General features: G+C 36.1%; 1 protein-coding gene across 1 annotated transcript in view; it reads right to left on the bottom strand.

Moving 5' to 3' along the window:
- Positions 1-8423: 8423 nt before the first annotated feature.
- The window catches only part of LOC106096018 (early growth response protein 1-A), a 34266-nt gene continuing 20168 nt past the window's right edge, over positions 8424-22521 (bottom strand). Inside the window, exon 3 of the mRNA XM_013263526.2 lies at positions 8424-9153. Within this exon, the coding sequence (XP_013118980.1) occupies positions 8636-9153 (518 nt within the window). The 3' untranslated portion in view covers positions 8424-8635. The remainder of the gene's footprint in view (positions 9154-22521) is intronic.

Consider the following 22521-nt stretch of genomic DNA (forward strand, 5'->3'; position numbering starts at 1 on the left):
AACATAAAAGTTGTTTATACTAATGAAGTAATTACAAAATGTACATGTACTTACATAGAAGCAATAAAGATTACGTCCAATTCTAGATCTACATATAGAAAACTTATAGCAATCGCATTAGTGAGGAAGTATTATGATGATGGAATGCATGAAGAATGTGTTCTGGAACAATGTTGTATGAATTTTTCTGTTTGTGAGTATTTTTAACACGCAATGATGGCAGCATAGAGAGCAAACTTTATGTGCGGACTTATCACGGTGCAACATCTTTCGTCTTAGGGCGATGACATATTATAGAAGGTTATGTCCTTACAGTGTACGCTGATCATGTGACGTTTGAGACAGTCATTGCGTTTGTAACTCAATGAGCAGACGGTACATTTGAACTGACGTTCCACGCCAATACATTCCTTGGTAATGTGGCGTTTTAAATGTCCACGGCGCAAATAGCTACGGCCGCAGGTCATGCAGGGATAACGACCTCCAAACTGTAGTCCACCCATAGCATAAAACTCTACCGGAAATGAAAAAGAACAGAAGATACCATATGTTTTTCTTGAAATGTATATGAAATTTGGAATGAATTTATCAATGATTGTTTATTTTGTTAAATCATTTTAAATAAAATGTTTCCGTAAGCCTTATGTTTTTTATATCTTATGGCCTAAGAAGCAAGTACTACTCTAACCAAGCCACCTTTATATACTTATCCACGTATTTAAAGTAACTTACCCGTAACATTTCCGTTTTTGTTAAATAATTACAAATTATATGTAGACAAAGCAATTCAAATTCGGAGAAAAGCCGATTTCTGATTTCATGACTTATTTTTGAGCGCTCTCAAATTCATTCATGTTATTCATTAATTTCTATTGCGACCCCTTCAAAGTATTCCCCATAAAAAATTATGCCAGTATATTACGATAATACTCCTTATTAATCGTATGATCATTTGGCAAAAATTTATGATGCTCTATACCATTGTAATCAAAATAAATAGTGACCAAAACCTTGACATTTCTTTGGTTCGATTGGAATTTGTTTTCTATTTCATAACCATGGGTATGTTGGTTACCAGTTATGGCTCTTTTGTGCACACAGAAAAAATATTAGTTTCAATCACGATATTGATTAATCCAATTAATTTTTAAGTTGAAACGGCATCAATAACAACAAGTAAGAGCGTGCTACGTTCGGCCGGGCCGAATCTTATATACCCTCCACCATGGACCGCATTTGTCGAGTTCTATGCGCAGTATCTCTTTTTAGGCAAACAAAGAATATTGAATAACAACTGTTGTGCTATTGGAGCTATATAAAGTTATAGTCCGATTCGAACAATAAATGAATGCTGAACATCGTAGAAGTCATTGTGTAATATTTCAGTTTATTCGGATAAAAATTGCGCCTTGTAGGGTCTGTATCAAACTATTGATCGATTCAGACCATATTAGACACGTATGTTGAAGGTCATGAGAGAAGCCGTTGTACAAAATTTCTTCCAAATCGGATGAGAATTGCGTCCTCTAAAGGCTCAAGAAGTTAAGATCTCAGATCGGTTACTATGACAGCTATATCAAAACATTGACCGATATAGCCCATTTACAATGTCGACCTTCACTAATAAGAACTTTGTGAAAAATTTCAAGCGGCTAGCTTAACTCCTTCGCAAGTTAGCGTGCTTTCGACAAACAAACGGACTGACATGGCTAGATTGACTTGAAATGATATGACGATCAAGAATATATATAATTTATGGGGTCTTAGAAGAATATTTCGAGCAGTTACAAACAGAATGACGAAATTAATATACCCCCATACTATGGTGGAGGGTATACAAATTAAGGATCTATTAAACTATAAACTATACATATTAAACTATAAAGCACCATTCCTGGAAAAACGGGAATATAATATTCTCAATTTCCATTCCCGAAAAACGGAAATAAAATATTCTTCATTTCTGTTTTCGGAACATTTTGCACTGATTACCGCATACATATCGGGTTTTCCAATAAGGACTTCAAACCATTAGAGATATTTCAAAAACTTTATTATCGGCTTGAAGAACAATCGAAACATTTATGAATGGAACTTCGTTCATATCGCCCCACGGGCACGTTTGCATTTGTCTATATGTTGGAACAATTTTCGATGACTCGGGCACACATTTCAGCCGAAACGGTCGTTTTTCCCCGTTAATTGTTGGCTCTGAGCGATATAGATCAAAGAAAAAAGTTTGGAGGTGCCAAATCACAGGAACAAGGCAGCCAATCGGCTGGGCTATTTCTTGAGATAACACACTCATCAAACTTACTCTTCAATAAATTTATTGAAATGTGTGGTGTGAGGTTTGTGGCACCGTCTTGTTGAAACCACATCTTCTAATTCAGACCAAAAACAATTAGTGAGTATCGTGCTGTAGCCTTCTCTATTCTGTGTAACTTGAAGATTGTAGTTGTCAATGAAGAAGTATGGCCCAATGACGCTGCCGGCATGCAAACATCACCAAACAGATATTTTTGGTGCATGAAGTATTGATTCGTGAAGCACATGTGGTTCTTCACCTGAACAATAACGCATATTTTGCTCATTGACGAACACATTAATGGCTGGTACTATGTTCGATTTTCACATTTGAAAACATATGGTTTTCGCGATTACTTTTTTTGAAACACTAAAATAATATCAATGATAACATGATACTTTTATTGAAATTATTTCATAAGCTATGGGGGAATGTCCTTCTGAATGAAATCCGAAAGTTTCTTTGTTTCAAAACCTATTATAATCATTGAGGAAGATTTTGCTAATAAAGTAGCGATCATCGACTCCGAATTTCCGTAGTATATGTTTATGATTTACAGACGTTGTTCGTTCGTGTACTTTGCAAATACAAATTTTGCCCATGAACATTCCGCTAAGGAACAGGGGCAAACTTCTCACATATCAATGAGTGCAGTCCGATTCAAGTTTAAGCCGAATCCGAACGGCGTGCCACAGTGCGACACCTCTTTGGGAGAGAAGTTTTACATGGCATAGTACCTCACAAATGTTGCCAACATTAGTAAGGGAAAACCACCGCTGAAAATTTTTTCTGATGGTCTCGCCAGGTTTCGAAACCAGGCGTTCAGCGTCATAGGTGGACATGATAACCTCTGCGCTACGGTGGCCAACGAAACCACTTAACTACTTTTGTTATTGTGGCCACATTTGTATGTGGAGGTAGCAATCCTCGTCAAGTTTCATATGTGAGCAAGTTTGTTCCGGTCCATAGGATCGAACGCCACGTAGAGCTGTCAATCTATCGATATTCCCTCCATTCGATTGATCCGATATTTTTCTTTTTAAATATTGATACTGCTGGCAAATTTGTTCAATGTATTATAAAATATGCAATAAAAAAGGCGCATTGCAAATGTTTGGTTTAAGAACTCTAAACCCTTTTCGGGCTTTACTCTTCTGACCTAATGCAATCACCCTACATTTGAAATTTCCACATCTTAGACTAGGCTGGGATTATACCGACTTTCTCTGGCTGTCCCGACTGCCTACTATTGGGGAAAAATATGGGAAGTCCAAGTTTTCATAAATCGTTGCCTTCGACAAATACTTTGAATTTTCTGGCCAAACCGTATTTCTAATGAAGAATTCCAAATAAGAACAATCACTTCCCCTGTCCATGTAGAAATCCGGAAGAGAAAATAGACTTGGTTGGGCCATATCCTACTCCGGCCGCACGATGATATAGCAAGAAATGTCCTAGGCGTGAGTCCGCAAGGACAGCGAGAGAGGGGACGCCCGAAAAACACATGGATCAGTTGCACGAAAAGAGAGTTGGAATCAACCCATATATCGTGGATTCAAGCCAAGGCTTTGGCTAATGATAGAGCTCGATGGAGGGAGCTTGTTGATGCCCTATGTTCACACTGAACAGTTAACTATTTGCCATATTTTATAGTAATACATTTAATATACTCCAATCGTAAATAAAGGACATATATGATTGGTATGCACCCGCTGAAACATATGCCGGGTTTGACAGCTTAAAGCTGTTTTACTGAACCAAATCAACCAATTCAGAATCGATTTCTTAGACCAGTGAATGTATGTGATCGATTGAGGTACAATTTTTCCGATTTAAATAAGTTCGAAATTGACTTTTGCGGCGCTAGATCAGTCACTTCGCCTATAGTGTGTTGGCGTGAAAATTCGCTTGCATTTATGCTTATATCGCTTAACTGAAAACTAATTTCACTCAACCGAGGTACGCTTAACTGAAAATTAGGGACAATTTAATCAAATTTGTGTAATTGTAGCGTTGCATTTATACGGCTTCAACTCTAATGATTCATTTTTTTATTTCTTTACATTTGATTTGTTCGGATGAACCTAAATCTTGTACAACGTTAAAATACAACAAGTAAAAGCGTTCTGTGTTCAGCCGGGCCGAATCTTATATACCCCGAATCCTCTATGGATGGATCACATTTGTAGAGTTCTTTTCCCGGTATCTCTTTTTAGGCAAACAAAGGTTAGAAGAAAATAATTCCTATGCTATGAGAGCTATATCAAATTATGGTCCGATTCGGACCATAATTGATATGAATTTAGAGACCATAGTAGAAGTCATTGTGTAATTTCAGCCAATTCGAATAAGAATTGTACCTTTTAGGGGCTCAAGAAGTAAAATAGAGAGATCAGTTTATATGAAAGCTGTACCAGGATATAGACCGATTCAGATCATATTTGACACACCCAGATCGGTTTACATGGCAGCTATATTAGGTTATAGACCCATTTGAACCATACTTAGCGCAGTTGTTGGAAAACCAGGGCGGTAAGGTCACGAACAGTCTTGCAGTGTAAGAAGGAGATTAACGCCTTCTATGTGGATGGCAAAATCCGCATCGTTTGAGTGCCGGGCCATAACGGAGTAAGGGGAAACAAAAGGGCAGACGATTTGTTTAACCCGAAGTCTTTCGGGTCGATGCACTCCGAGTTAAGGGAGTGGGCGACGAATGCGCATGCAACATTGTGAAACAGCGAAACGGTCGGTAGAACGGCGAAAATCCTATGGGGGGATCCAGATCGTGAGAAGACGATGCTATTACTGATAGGAAGCAAGAAGGAGGTCAATATAGCTATTGACATCATAACCGGACACATAGGACTTCGAGCTCACTTAAAATTGGTGCGGCAGATGATAGCATATGTAGGGCATGCGGGGAAGATGATGAGACGTTGGAGTATTTCCTTTGTCATTTCGCGACTAACACATACCGGTACTTAGGTGGAGACACAATATTTTAATATTTCTATTTTAATAGTGCACAATTATGGCCTACAGCTTGTCACCATATTTCTGTGTTGTGCTAGCAACTTTCCGTCGTCATCCAACAATCGTTGGCTAAAATAGATGCTTCGATGGTGGTGTGGTAGACAGATTAATTGTGTCGTATTGTCCCTGGTTGCATGCATGTTGGCGTTTTCCCTTGCCAAAAGGAGTTAAGGTGGCTGAATCGTAATATAGAGGTTTGCTTCTCCTTCGTCGTCATAAATGCTGTGGTGGTCTGCCGGATACGACGTTTTAATAAAGGCCTATTTTTATGGAACTAGAACTTGAAGATCTAATCGACATTTCCGGGCGGCGACCGCATTTCATAGTGCGGCCGAAAAGCGACTTATGGATTTATTCTTAATCCTGTAGAGTAAATGCAGCCAAATGTGGCACCAAGTATCTTTGAAGGCAGAAGTCTCCTTTCACATCATTGAGTGCCGCTTGATTCAACATTAAGCTCAATGATAGGGGACCTCCTTTAAGTATCTGACTCTTCTCTGGTGGGTACATGACATTTAAACCGGGAGAACCTAACAAATTTGTACTTGATTTTGATGAAAACTCATAATTTTTATACCCACCACCGTAGGATGGGGGTATATTCATTTTGTCATTCCGTTTGCAACACATCGAAATATCCATTTCCGACCCTATAAAGTATATACATTCTTGATCAGCTTAAAAATTTAAGACGATCTAGTCATGCCCGTCCGTCCGTCCGTCTGTCTGTTGAAATGACGCTACAGTCTTTAAAAATAGAGATATTGAACTGAAACTTTGCACAGATTCTTTTTTTGTCCATAAGCAGGTTAAGTTCGAAGATGGGCTATATCGGACTATATCTTGATATAGCCCCCACATAGACCGATCCGCCGATTTAAGGTCTTAGGCCAATAAAAGCCACATTTATTATCCGATTTTGCTGAAGTTTGGCACAGTGAGTTGTGTGAGGCCCTTCGAAATCCTTCGTCAATTTGGCCCAGATCGGTCCAGATTTGGATATAGCTGCCATATAGACCGATCCTCCGATTTTGGGTCTTAGGCCCATAAAAGCCACATTTATTATCCGATTTTGCTAAAATTTAGGACAGTGAGTTGTGTTAGGCCCTTCGACATCCTTCGTCAATTTGGCTCAGATCGGTCCAGATTTGGATATAGCTGCTATATAGACCGATCCTCCGATTTAGGGTCTTAGCCCCATAAAAGGCACATTTATTATAAGATTTTGCTGAAATTTGGGACAGTGAGTTGTGTAGGGCTCTTCGACATCCTTCGTCAATTTGGCTCAGATCGATCCATATTTGGATATAGCTGCCATATAGACCGATCCTCCAATTTGGGGTCCTAGGCCCATGAAAGGCCCATTTTTTGTCCGGTGTTGCCAAAATTTGGGACTGTGAGTTAAGTAAAGCCCCTTGACATACTTCTGCATTATGACACAGATCGGTACAGATTTGGATATAGCTGCCATATGGACCGATCTCTAGGTTTTAGGTTTTGGGGCCATAAAAAGCGCATTTATTGTCCGATGTCGCCGCAATTTGGGACAGTGAGTTGTGTTAAACCCGTCGACATCCTTCTTCAATTTCACTCAAATCGGTCCAGATTTGGATATAGCTGCCATATAGACCGATCTCTCGATTTAATGTTTTGGGCCCATAAAAGGCGCATCTTTTGCCCGAGTTCGCCGAAATTTGGGACAGAGAGTTAAGTTTAGCCCCTGCACATATTTCTGCAATTTGATCAAGATTTGCATATAAATAGCTGCCATATAGACCGATATCTCGATTTAAAGTCTTGGCCCAAAAAAAGGCGCTTTTATAATCCGATTTAATTGAAATTTGGCACATTGACTTATGTTAGGCTTTTCGACATCCATCTTGTATATGGTTCAGATCGGTTTATTTTTAGATATAGCTACTAAAAAGACCAATATTTTGTTAAACACAATTGAACAATGACTTGTACTTATTAGTATTTGGTCCAAATCGGATCATATTTCGATATAACTACAATGGGACATAAGGTATGCAATTTTTACCGGATTTTGATGAAAGGTGGTTTACATATATACCCGAGGTGGTGGGTATCCAAAGTTTGGCCCGGATGAACTTAACGCATTTTTACTTGTTAATCCTAGATCCTTTTCAATAATGGAAAAGGGATTAGGGAAAAAACTCCCAGTAAATTGTTATTCAGAATAGGGGAAAAGGGATTAGGGAATAAAATCCCGGGGAATTGTTATTCAGAATAGGGCTTATATACTTTATGGGGTCTTAGAGGAGTATATCGAGGAGTTACAAACAGAATGACGAAATTAGTATACCCCCATCCTATGGTGGAGGGTATAATGAATGTGATGGAAAGTTTAGATATCATATTCGCCAGCTGCGAAATCAAACATTTTACCACTAGGTTTTAAACAAATCGTCGGTGGAATGATATATGGTTTCATACGGCACTTTATTGATTTTGAGAAGTATGCAAAATGCATTGAAATAGGCTATATTTGGCATATTTACACTTGTCACACAATATCTCGAAAACTAAATAAAGGCCAAAACAGAATGAGCGCGTTGAGCTTTGGTTTTGAGCTTCGCGTTGCAAAAATGCAACTCTGCACACTAATTCCACAAAAGCAATGCGAAAAAGTTAAAAAATATTCATCTTTGATGCTTGAATGCGAGCGTCATTCTGTGTAACCACACGTAAAGTAGTGTCTTTTTAGTCATCAAAGTTAAGAATTGTTTAACTTTTGCGAGTTGTTTTTTAACATTTGTTTGCAGGATTGCATTTTTCAATGCGACGCTCCTCAATGCGCTCACTCTGTTTAGGCCTTAAGAAACGAGAAATTTTCTTAGTGATTCCAAAAGTGTGTGTCTGTCTTAACACAAAAAACTGGAAAATGGTGTATGGAACAAGACAGCATTAAGCCGACGAAATACCTCTGCTAAATCGTAACTATAAAAAAATACCAAAAATGTTTTTTTTTTTAATATTTTAAACATTTGCAATTTAAATATGATATTTGTATATTTCCTTTAAGCAATCAAATAAATAGTTTTTAATATTAACGATTACAACTAATTTGTGTTACTTTTACTTAAAATAAAGACAAAAATACACACAGACACATATACACATAATAAAACAAAAAAAGGTGAAAAAACATACAGTCTATAAGAAGTCGTCTTCCATATTGGAAATGATTCAAAGAATTTTACTTTGTTTGTACCATCAAAATAGGCTTTCTTTGTGGCAGGGCTTAGGGCATATCTAGGAATACCTTCGTCTTCAATAATCCAGAAAATATTGATTGTCAAAGTCGCTTGAAGCTGATGTCTGGCGACGATAAGGTAAATGATGATGCTGCGAACGTACCGGAGGCGATAGCGGTGGCGGCGAACGCCTGTGATAGTCTTGATTGTGATGTTGCCGATGGCGTTGACCATTACTATATGCCGATGCTTGCTGGGAGTCAGGCACCAGTGGCGACGACATGAATGATTGGGGGCCACAAGAATTTCCGTAAACCACTGTGGCCTCGTCAATGTACGAGTCTATTGATGTCCGGGATTTTGGCAACATCATATGATGCACTTTTAGCATGTGCCGTTTTAGATCTTCGTTGCGCTTATAGCGCGATGGACAAAATTCGCAGAGAAATTTCGGTTCGATGCCTATGCATTCGTTGGTAATGTGACGTTTCAGATGGGCTTTGCGCAAATAACTTTTGCCGCAGACACGGCAAGGATATCGCTGTTGTGAATTAGAGGCCATCAGCAGATCATCGTCATCTTTAGCCAGTGTATCTATGGGGGATAGATAAAAAAGGATAGTGTTATTAGTTAAATATTCAACAAGGGAAAACATTTTCTGGTGGTTGTCGATCGAGAGAGAAAAATTGGGTAAAACAAGCAATGCTAAGAAATTACACTACAAAGAGACGGAATTAAACCACATTCTAATGTACAACTTTACAAGTCTAATATCCAGCAAGAAAACCCAAGAAGAAAAGATCTTATTATTAAAAAAAAAGAAAAATATGTATGACGTGAAGGAAAAGAATTCAGAGGTGATAGTGTTGAGATTTGGAATAACTATTTTACAAATAGGTTTTTTTTTATATTTTTCAATAAACATTTTGGAAACACCTTTAAGAATGGTTAAGGACAATTTACATGACTTAATAGTATTGAGACGATATTGAAATAGATACGTGATGAATGTATGGCAAATAATACAGAAAAATGTTTTTAACAAGAAATTAAATAAATGTATAAACCTATATAAATCGGCTGATATTTTAATGTAATTTAATATAGCCCAAGTTTTTATAAGATGTACTTGATTACAAAATACTTATAAATTTGATCACTCTTAAAAAAACACATTTTTCACTTTTCATTTTGCTTTGTTTTTTTCAATATGGTGTGTATTTATGAAAATTTTTAATAAGTCTGATATGAAGTTAGTCTGATTATGATGGCAATTTCTCCCGAGGAAGCTATATAATGTTAGAGCTTCTCTGTCCGTGATTAATATATCGCTGGCACCCCGATTGCAATTCTTCTGTAGAATACATGAGTGTTTTCAGCGTTACAATATCACTCTCAATACAAATATCCACCTAGAACAAAAGGGGTTTTCATATGTTGAACCATTTTAGTCATGCATCATATTTTGTTTAAATCAACGTTTTGTTCCGTATTTTAATATTGGGTACCTTCAACATTTAAATGAATAACGTAAATTCTTTTATAACTTTGACTTCTTGGTTTGGTTCGAAGTCATCGAACAATTTACAAAAACAGGTGTTGGTGTTTTATTTGTAATTTTTACCAATATTTCGACCACCACCGGTGATCTTCATTTAGGGTTTGAAGTATAAATTAAACAAACAAGTAAATTTACAAAAAAATTAAAAAATATTTATACATTTCAAAGTAATTATTTACTAAATCGATTTTTTCTGCTGAGTGGAAAATCGCAAAGATTTTACCAATCCCTAAAGCAAATAGAGAGGACCGCCCCATAGCTATACTACCTTTCTTGTCTAAAGCTTTAGAACGCATTATGTCTGATCAAATTAGTAATTTTCTAACGGAGAATGACTGACAGACAATCTGGGTACAGAAAGAAAAGAAGCTGATCTGTTAGAAGTTAGTGAAAACCTTCGCCAAAACAAGGATGACAAAATGGTGTCGTTCCTACTTCTTTTGGACCACAGTAAATCATTTGATACAGTTGATCATCATATATGTCACAAAGAGCACAAGCGGTAGTATATGAAAGTCGTTGCTCCAGTCTACTTGAACTATCCAAAGGCGTTCCCCAAGGATCCATTCTTGGCCCTATAAAGTTCTCCATTTATATAAATGATCTCCCGCATGTTCTAGATAACTATAAAACACAAATGTATGCTGATGATCTGCAGCTATATATTGGTACAAAAATAAGCGATATTCAAAAATGTGTATCCGATATAAACTATGGTTTGAATCAAATTTATAACTAGGCAAAAAATAATAAACTTTGCTAAAACCGATCAAAGTTGAAACTACTCGTAATTCATGGACGTAAACTAACTATCCTGGATAATTTAATTGTACATCTTAATAACACTTCAATACCGCGAGTTGAAACTGCTTGTAACTTGGATTTAACTTTTAACTGCAATTTAACCTGGACTAATCACATCAGTAAAACTCTTGGCAAAGTCTATGGAATGCTGCGTTATCTGTGGGCAGCCCGCCTCTCTACACCATTTCAAATCCGCATGCTGCTTGCAAAATCATATCTGATTCCTACTCTCCTTGTACATCTTAATAACACCTCAATACCGCGAGTTGAAACTGCTTGTAACTTGGATTTAACTTTTAACTGCAATTTAACCTGGACTAATCACATCAGTAAAACTCTTGGCAAAGTCTGTGGAATGCTGCGTAATCTGTGGGCAGTCCGCCTTTCTACACCATATCAAACTCGCATGCGGCTTGCAAAATCATATTTGATTCTCACTCTCCTATATGGCTGCGAAGCTTTCTACAACTGAGATTTTGAAGATAATCGCAGACTTACTGTTGTCTTCAATGACTTTACCAGATACATCTTTAACAGAAAACGTCATGAAAGTATTTAATAATTTGCGCTACAAGTTTTTAATGTATCCTTTAAAAATTATCTTAATATTAGAAGTCTAATTCTGCTTCACAAAATTATCCAAACGAAAGAACCTGGGTATCTCTTCGCTCATCTAAAATTTGCACGATATAATAGAGGACCGATAATTATACCACCGATAATAAACTGCTTGAACTCAGAGAGACAATTCTTCATTGCTACAATACGTCTCTGGAACAATCTTCCTTTGAACATTCAACGCATAAGCAATTTTACAACTTTCAGAAAAGAGCTTTTCTCATTTTTCCAATAATATAAGTAATTAAATTTTTTTATTTTTAAATATTAAATTATTGTATGATTTAAATTTTAAATCTATTTTTCTTTAATTTTAATATTTTTAATTACATTATATAATGCTTTAATTTTTATAATTTTTTTGTAAACTAGACTAATTATTGTCTACACATCTATGAAACAAATAAGAGCATATCTTGCATAAAATAAATCGTAATCGTAATTTCTTTTAGATAAATCAAAACTGTTATGCTCCCAAAATCAGAACTGACGAAATGGCTTTAGAAGCCATCTTTCAGTTATGTTGATAGGTTAACCAATGACAATTGTCACGCAATGACAATGAAGTTAATATAAGTCATCCTTTGATGAAGGATATAAAAATTAAGCTTAGATACAAATTTAGAATTTTTTGGAGACAACAAATCAAAGTTTGAATAGTGCTTCTAGGAACTCAATTCGAGAATCGTTTAACATGAAAGTATAGGGGCTGTATTTGGTGTAAATATTGAGTATCGTAAATGTACATTATTATGAACCCATTTGGGCATAATTATCTGTGCATATTTTACAGCTGAAAGCTTTATTAATACAAACTTTGTCATGATTTCGACAGACAAACGAACATGGCTAATTTGATTGAATTGGTCAAGACAAACAAGAATATATGTAAACAGTACTTTATATTGGGTGTACAAGTTCACAGTATGATGTGGACAATGCCATATGGCATATAGTTTGTGTCAATAATTACAAATATGGTATGTTGGAGTGTAAACATCTCTAACTAAAGGGGGTTTCAAAAGGGACGCTACAAAAGCAGACCGATAGGGACAGCAAACGACGTCATATTTTTTGCTGCTCTTATGACATTTTTCTTCTGTAAGGTTTGCCATTTCATAATGGAAAGATATATGAGCCAACAACAAGTTGACATTTTTAAAATTTACTACCGAAATTCGTAGTCAACGTTAAGAGCGCTACATCCTAGGCTCATATCTGGCTGAATGGCTTCATCAATAAGCAAAATATGCGTTATTGGTCAGGCAGCAATACACAAGTACTCCAAAAGTCATCATTGCATCCCGAAAAAATTACGGTTTGATGCGGTGTATGGTTCGGTGGCGTCATTGGGCCGTACTTCTTACGTGATGATCAAGCTTGATATGTGAACCAAGTTGTATAGAAATCGATGGTGCACCCTAACAGCGTTCTTTTCGCAAAAAATTTAATATAACATTTGCATATCTTCAATAAACTTTTTAATTAATCCTATTAAAAAATTATATTTTTTAATTGATCGAATTAAAAAACTGATTGGAATTTTCAATAATTTTTCAATTGAATATGCAATTTTTTTAATTGATAATTTTTTCAATCACCTTTTTAAAAATTGTGATTGTTATTATAATTTTCGTGATTGAGGCAGTTTGAATTAAAAAATTTATTGAATCAATTAATTTCGTGATTGAAACCGATTTTTATTTTTTACTGTGTTTGATGATGGAATAGGTGTTGCAAGACCTGTCAAAAACTACTTGAAAAACAGTGAAAGTTTGGTTGGAACTTACCACAGTTTGAAATCTAATTGACTTATTATGTTACCATTCTATAGGTGTGGGCAAAGCCGGGTATTTTCCAATTCTTTCAAGGAATCGAATACAAAACTGTATTCGAGTTTCTTTCGCAATTTGTAATTTTATTTAAAACCGCACAACAAAAATATAATTATTTTATAATTAAAGTACGTTGAAATCCTCCAACAACGTAATGAAGTACTTAACACATTACATAATTGAATCCATTATGTTTAAAAATTGATCAATTAAAAAAACTAAATTTAAAAAAATATAATAACATAAAAAATTTAAGATTTGTGTTTTGTAAAGATTTTAAAACTATTACGAATAAAGTATATGAAAAAAGGAACATAGAAAATTATTTATTAATTAAAACATAAGAAACGAGTGAAAAGGCATTAAGTTCGGCCGGGCTGAATTTTGGATACCCACATCCTCTGATATATATATTAACCACTTTTCTTCATAAAACGGGAAAAATTGCATCTTTTAGGAACACATAGCAGCTGTATCGAAATATGGTCCCATTTGTACTAAACTCGGGACAAACGTTCAGGAGTCTAATACAATTCACTGTTCAAGACGGTAAAACAGATTTTTTTTTCTATATGACAACTATATTTAAATATAATCTGTTTTCACCATATTTGGGATAAAAATGTAAGGGTCTTATATAACTCATTCCAAACCAAACCAAAGTACAGTGGAATCGGTTAAAAAATTCACTTTTTATAGGCTCAAGAACTTAAATCGGGAGATCGATGTATGTATATGGCAGCGTTATCCAAATATAGATCAATCTGAACCATATGGGGCACGGATGTCCAAAAGCCTTACATAGCTCACTTTGCCAATTCTCAGAGAAATTGGACAGTAAATGTGCCTTTAAGGGCCCAGGACCTTAAAACTGAAGATCGGTCTATATGGCAGCTATATCCAGATTTAGACAGATCTGCGCCATATTGAACACTGGAGTCGAAGAGCGTTATACAGCTCGATGTGGCAAATTTGAATTCGCCTTTTATGGATTCAGGAACTTAAATCATGAGATCGGTATATATGACAGCCGGATCTTGACCATACTCGGTAAGAGCGTAACACAAATACCTTAAATTCACCTTTAATGGATCTAATATCTTAAAAAGATATTAGGAGGCCACCGTAGCGCAGAGGTTAGCATGTCCGCCTATGACGCTGAACGCCTGGGTTCGAATTCTGGCGAGGCCATCAGAAAAAATGTTCAGAGGTGGTTTTCCCCTCCTAATGCTGGCAACATTTGTGAGGTACATTGCCATGTAAAACTTCTCTTCAAAGAGGTGTCGCACTGCGGCTCGCCGTTCGGACTCGGCTATTAAAAGGAGGCCCCTTATCATAGAGCTTAAACTTGAATCGGACTGCACTCATTGATATGTGAGAAGTTTGCCCCTGTTCCTTAGTGGAATGTTCATGGGCAAAATTTGCATTTGCAATATCTTAAAAAGAAATGTACTTTTTTAAAAAAACTCCCGAGCGATGAGTGTAACGGGGAGGGGGTCGAAAAGGGGAGCAGATGGAGGGGGAAGTCCCAAAGATTGGTTTTCTCTCCAGGCTATTGCTATCATGCCCTGGTCTAGGGAGCATAGTGCCTTCGTTATCGAGAACTTCTTCAAAACTTTGTAAAAAATCGAAAGATGAGGCAGCCAGTTGTTCGACTAGTTCTCCATCAAGGCCTAAAATTTCATCCCTAAAAATTGGCTGTTGTGCAAGAATTGGCTGGCAGTCAGATGTGTGTTCTCCTGGCGTTCGGCTCGCAAACACATAGCTGCTATGGGAATTTCGAATACCAAAGTTCGATGAATTCTCCATCATGACCTTAAATTGCATCCCTATAAATTGGCCGTTGTGCACGAATTGCCCGTCAAAATTTATGTTAAATGCTGATTGACAACCTGCCTGAAGACGCGGTAGTTTTTTCCAGTGACGAGGCTCACTTTCACATTTCCGCCTGCGTCAACAAGCAAAGCGTGCGACCACGGACCATAGCACACCACAAAAAAAAAAAAACATTCGTCACGCCGATTCATATGCTGCAATGAGTGGACACAAATTGCAAAAATCTACTTAATCAGTGTATGCGCAATGGGGATCGCCATTTACCCGATGTCATTTTCAAAACTGCATGAAAAAAACTCGGATTTGTATTCTCATATAAAAAAAGATTTGAAACAATAACTAAAGTGCTGATCATTCAAATAAGTAAGTTTCTCTGGCGCACCCTGTATATCCAAACCTGGACCGATAAGGGTACAGGGATGTCGAGGGGCCTAACACAACTCACTGTACCAAATTTCAGACAATAAATGACCCTATTGTGGGCTGAAGGCCAAAAATCGAGAAATCAGTGTCTGGGACCGATTTGGGCCGCATTGAGCAGGGATGCCAAGGGGCGTAGCACAATTCGCTATCACAAAATTCAGCAAAATCGGATAACAAATGTGGCTTGTGTCACATCGGTCTATATGGGGGCTATATCAAAATATAGTCCTATATAGCCCATCTTGGAACTTAACCTGCCTATGGACAAAAAAAAACATCAGCTCAATATCTCTATTTTTAAGGACTGTAATGTGATTTCAAGAGACAGACGAATGAGCGGACGGATAGATTGCCTTATATATTTACGACGATTGCTTAGGATATTTACGACGATCTCCATCCTTCGGTGGTGGGTATAAAAATGTATTTAGTGAATATATTTAATAAAAAAAGGTGTAAAATAGGGGACTTAGGTAAAAAGGGTATTAAAACCATCTTCATTCTGTAAAATATTTCCAAAGTTTGGTTTTGAATGTTGTCGTGTTACTGAGTAATTCTTAATTGTCGTTATAAAGTATATTCCAGCTTGTGAGGTAGTCAATTCCAGAGACGCACAGTAAATATGAACATAAGCCATTGAGAATCAAGTCTCTGATGAGGGAATGATCTTCCTTCCTCTATTAAGGTGAGTATTCCGTTCAGATTTTTGAGCGGAAAGCTGTCAAACTCCATATAAAAAAAACGTTGGCGGAACGTTGACTAAAAATAGGCGGAAAAGTAATACTCTGCTTATAGTGAGGAAAATTAGTGGAAGTTATTTTCATGCGAGAAAAATATTTGTCTATAAAGGTGCTTACAGAGTGCGCACTGAAAGCCGAGCGGAGATTGTCAATGCGATAAAGATTGTCAGTGCGATAAAACTGGTTAGATACAGGTCAATACATATAAGCTTGTGGAACAGAGAGCAAAGTCGAATGAGTGCGAGAAAACAGTTCCAAAGGGTTTTTTCGCGGTTGTTTGCGTTGTTGATGCTTACTTTTTCGCATGCAGGCGTATTTTTTGTACTGGTTTAAAAAGAAAAAAATGGATATCGATCAACTAAAATATGAAATTTTTTCCCGGCTTTGAAAATGAAATTCACCAAATTTATTAATTTTTAGTGAAATTTGATGTTTTTTTGTCAATTTCTCTGGTGTTAATAATTGTAAAATACTCTATATCAGATGAATCTATTACCGTGTACAGCAATTTTATAAACACAAATAAGCAATAAAACTATGTCATTTAGACTTTATGTCATTTAGTGTTGTTGTTCATTTGTGTTCATAAAATTGCTGCACACAGCAATGGATTCATCTAAAGAAGAGTATATTGTTTCTCATAGTGTTATTAATACAACTATTAACACAAAAGAAATTGGAAAAACATCCAATTCAAAGAATTTCATTCTTTATATAATGCCGGAAAAAATTATTTTTTTTTTTTATATGATCGATATCAGTTTTTTTTAACATAAAAAACAAGACTGTACGCTAAAAATTAAAAAATCAAAAATTTAAACAAGCACAAAAAACACTTTAGAACTCTTTTCTCGCACTTAATCGGCTTTACTCTCTGCTCTGACCGGCGTTCACTATATTATACACAAGCTTATTTGTCTTATTTATCGCATTGAAAATCTCGGCTCGACTTTCAGCGCGAACTCTGTTCGCAAAAGTTATTGTCCCTTGAAAGTTGGAAAAATTGAAAGTGATTAACATTGACACCCTGTATTTCACCTTGTGTTAATTAAAGATATAGACCTACAACGGCATTTCGTGAAAGCCTATATCTAGAACATTTTTAGCCGATCAGATCAACATATACAAAGTTGTAAACTTATTTCCAATTTTTTCCCCGCATGGCCCACTGTGAGAAGTTAAGGTAGGATATAGCGGCAGCCTTTTTCAAATTTACTTAGACAATTTATAGCCCATTGTGGTACAACAGTAGCCTCAGAACATAGCCTTGGGTGAAAATTTAATTCAAGACTCTCGCTACCATCTCGACAGCCGGGGCACTAACATACCTATGTATAACATAAATAATAATTATAACCTATGTATAACGTAAATAATAATTGTTTAAACACATTTGAACAGTTTTAAACTTTTTTTCTTTCAATTATTTATTTTGATCTTTTTTTTTCTCATTCACTTATTTTAATAATAAATTGTAACTTATTGCCTACGTGGTTTCTATAGCAACTTAATGTAAATTGTTTTCTTTTGATACCAATTTTATATATACATCTTTATTAAAATCTTAGCTTATTTTCCCGAATTCATGAATTGTTTCGAAACACTCGGTCTTTAAATGTTTTATTTGGTTGGATTTTATTTAAAAGCGGTTGCTTATACGAACATTAGTGCCTTAAATGATTAAAAAAAAGGTTAACATAATAAAACCTTTCATCCTTTTGTATTATTTTATTTATTTTTGATGTAATACAAAATAGAAGGTAGACTTTAAATGTGAGTAATCTTAAATATGAAGTTTGAAGCTAAAAAATGAGAGGCAAAAATGTTTGGCTTTGCAAAAAGGAACTGTGAAAAGGCAAGCATGGGAATTACGTCTTTATTCCTTAACAAGGCAGTAATAATTTGATTTTGGACTTCACTGCCTGAATTTGGAAGAAAATCTTGGATCATTAAGCTCAACTTGAAAAGAATGTGACATTATAACATCGGCATCAACCATAGGAGAAGAAGTTTCAGTAAAGTGAAGTGTTCTGAAACGTTTTTAGTGATAGTGAAGGAACGGAAACTTTTTATTTTTATGCTTGATCCAAGTTCATGGTGGCTTGAACCCTGGGATATCAAACTCAAAAATTGAGCTTGACAAATAGAATTGTTATTCAACATATATTCTTTAAACGCAACAAATGTCAGTATTGTTATTTTTTTATTATTAAACATACCTTCCAAATTGTTTTTAATATTTTGTAAATCGAAGTTTATTTTAATAGTTAACCACTCGAAGAGTGTTCTAAAGACAGTGAAAAAGTTAATACCACCCTCATTGCCCGAAGATTTGTAGTTTTTAATAATCTAAAGGGTAGATGACACGAAGTGTAACCAAGTTCACACTGGCATATCTGTCAAACTAGAAATGACAGCTTCGTGATATTTGTTTTATTTTAGTACTGTATAGGGCAGTGCAATGAAATTTGTATGACAATTACATCTATCCAGGACAACGAAGTTCTGTTTAAAATACCAGTGCAGTCTTATGTAGAACATCTGTTGTCAGAATTGCCATGATATGTTTTTCACAAATAAGTATGGCCACTTGCAGAAATATCCCGATTGTGAATTGTAAAATAATATTAAAGCCAATTATTTATACAATTGCGTACACATTTGCCCCTTTTTTCCTCGTACCTTTTTGACAGGTTGGTAAACGTCGTTACCACTTCATGGCAAACAAACAGACTTGTACTGGAAACTTTTTGTGATTTTTTGCCATTCACGGCTTATCTATCCAGTGTTAAAATAAAGCATAGGAATTGGGGAACTCAAACACCTCATAGGGAACAAAATGTTATAAGTCATTATAATGACGCTGGTAGAGTTGCCAACACCTGAAATGATTTGGTAAGTGAAGACTTGAATTCAACCAAATCCACGCATTACTGCAATCAAGATCTGAAAATACCCCGTGAAAGGATGCATCATATGTTGAATAAGTAAAAGCGTTCTAAGTTCGGCCGGGCCAAATTTTATATACCCTCCACCATGGATTGCATTTGTCGAGTTCTTTTTCCGGCATCTCTTCTTAGTCAAAAAAGGATATAAGAAAAGATTTGCTCTGCCATTAGAGCGATATCAAGATATGTAAAATGTCAGCCAATTCGAATAAGATTTGCGCGCTTTGGGGGCTCAAGAAGTAAAATAGAGAGGTCGATTTATATGGGAGCTGTATCGGGCTGTAGACCGATTCAGACCATAATAAACACGTATGTTGATGGTCATGAGAGGATCCGTCGTACAAAATTTCACACAAATCGGATAATAATTGCGAGAAGTCAAGATCCCAGATCGGTTTATATGGCAGCTATATCAGGTTATGAACCGATTTGAACCTTATTTGACACTGCTGTTGAAAGTAAGAATAAAATACGCCATGCAAATTTTCAGCCAAATTGGATAGGAATTGCGCCCTCTAGAAGCTCAAGAAGTCAAGTCCCCAGATCTGTTTATATGACAGCTATATCAGGTTATGAACCATACTTGGCACAGTTGTTGGAAGTCGTAACAAAATACTTCGTGCAAAAATTCATTCAAATCGGATAAGAATTGCGCACTCTAGAGGTTCAAGAAGTCAAGACCCAAGTTCGGTTTTTATGACAGCTATATCAGGTTATGGACCGATTTAAACCATACTTGAAACAGTTGTTGGATATCATAACAAAACACGTCGTGCAAAATTTCATTCCAATCGGATAAGAATTTCGCACTCTAGAGGCTCAAGAAGTCAAGACCCAAGATCGGTTTATATGGCAGCTACATCAAAACATGGACCGATATGGCCCGTTTACAATACCAACCGACCTATTTGTGCAAAATTTCAAGCGGCTAGCTTTACTCCTTCGGAATTTAGTGTGCTTTCGACAGACAGACGGACGGACGGGCAGACGGACGGACATGGCTAGATTGACATAAAATGTCGCGACAATCCTATGGTGGAGGTTATAAAAACGATTTCAAGGCAAAGCCTTACACTTACAAAGAAGTTACGACTTCAAAGTGCAAAGGAGTTGCTGCGCTTGTACGAACGTAGTGAATTTCCGAATATCGGAATTCGTAAGGTCCCAAAATGATTGTGTTTACTTAACTGGTTGCATATAAGAAAATTTGAGCCTATCAACGACCAACTGAAATAATTTTCCTTCTCAAGCGATCGTATGAGCTGTCCAATCGTTTTCGTTGATTCCATTGTCAAAGCAAATGCTACTTTGGATCCATGGACACGCACACATTTCGGACCTAGACCATCCACGTGCCAACAAGACTCGCGCCGTCATATAAAGCACGTGCAAACGACTATGCATTTGCTGAAAATAGCAAACATTGTCTGCTGAATATTAGTAGTTAATTGTGCTGCTATTATAGCAGTAGTTCTGCTATTGCAGCAGTAGTACTGCAATTTCAGAGTAGCAGGCTTACTGCAGAAAATTCTGTTGTTTGCTGAAAATGGCTGATGCCTAATTATGAAGGAGATGTTAAAAGAAAAAATAGAACACATATGGAAGTGTGTGTCTCAGTGGATGTTTATAATCACCACTGAATGTACTCTTTTCATAATATTTTTTCTTTAAATCTAGATACAAAAGGACATGCCAGTCATGTACACATCAGCCACATTTCGAATTGTATGCCAATGGATGGATCAGGAAGCTTCTTTACAGTAATATTCCACAAATTAAAATCATCTCTTCCAACGAAATTTCTAAAAAATTCAAAAAAAAAAAATGCCTAAAGTAATCAAAACAAGTAACAGGCAAATTTGCCCACTAACAATTCATTAAGGAAGGGAATACGCCTCTTATATCATTCTAGTTTTTTAGCTCATTGATAGGGGACCTTTTTTATAGCCAAGTCCGAAGGGTGGCTGAAGACCTCACATATATCGGCTGCATAAGTGAAGGCATAACCATCGCTGATGCTCTTGCTAGAATTCAAACTCACGTATTCAGCTTCATAGACGAACATTTTAACCTCTATACTACGATAACCAGGTACGATTGTTACATTCTTATCCTACCGAATAACAAAGAGGAAAGACTTAAGACACGAGCACGTTTTCATACGATTTTTTTTCAAAGTTTGTGTCTTAAGTCTTTAGTTTTGAATCATTTTCTTACTTGGTACTATTGTATATATACAAAAGAGAGTAACACTCGAACAGGGATAGGGTATAGATTCGATAAATCGTTATTCGATTAATCGATTATTCATGACTTTTCAATTAATCGACCAATTGAAAATTATACATACATTTTCAAATAAAGAAATAATCGAATAATTTGGAACGGTTATTTGGTCAATAGTTTGGATGTTAAAAAGGCTTAAAATATATGCATTGTGTCATTTGTCTGAGTTTCTTTCGATCATATGGGCCCTACTTGGCGTAAAATTTCATTCGATTGGCATGATAATATTTCACTTTAATTCAAAGGGAAGGAAGGTTATTTTAGGAGGCCACCGTAGCGCAGAGGTTAGCATGTCCTTCTATGACGCTGAACGCCTGGGTTCGAATCCTGGCGAGACTATCAGAAAATTTTCAGCGGTGGTTTTCCTCTCCTGATGTTGGCAACATTTGGTTTTGTTTGTTTGTTTATTGATACCAGACATCACAAGATAAAAATCTTATAAGTGACGATGCCGGTTTAAGGAATGGATTACATCGAATATGTGTTAAGAAAAATATAAATAAAAAAGTAATTATATTATAAAATTTATCATAAGAGAATTTTTTTAGGAATTATACTTTAAATATAGTGTTTGAAAATTGTTTTCTTGAAAAGAGTAGCATTACTTATGGTTTGGATGTTGGATGGCAAATTGTTCCAAAGACGAATACTGTTGATTAAAAATTGTTTTTCAGAGTTTGAGGTTCGGAAGCGTGGTAGAATGATTTTTAGTCCTCTGCCAGATCGAGCAAAATGGAGATGATCATAAAGATATTTTGGCTGCTTAAGATAGATTATTTTTTGCAGTAAAATAACGCATTTCGCTTTGAGGAGGTTTTCGAAACTAATGTCGAATATTTTGTGGGCGAATTGAGAAATTCGGTCTCTCCTTTTCTTATTTGTGAGGTACTATGCCATGTAAAACTTCTCTC

This window comes from Stomoxys calcitrans, chromosome 5, assembly GCF_963082655.1.
Source record: "Stomoxys calcitrans chromosome 5, idStoCalc2.1, whole genome shotgun sequence".
Taxonomy (NCBI): Eukaryota; Metazoa; Arthropoda; class Insecta; order Diptera; family Muscidae; genus Stomoxys; species Stomoxys calcitrans.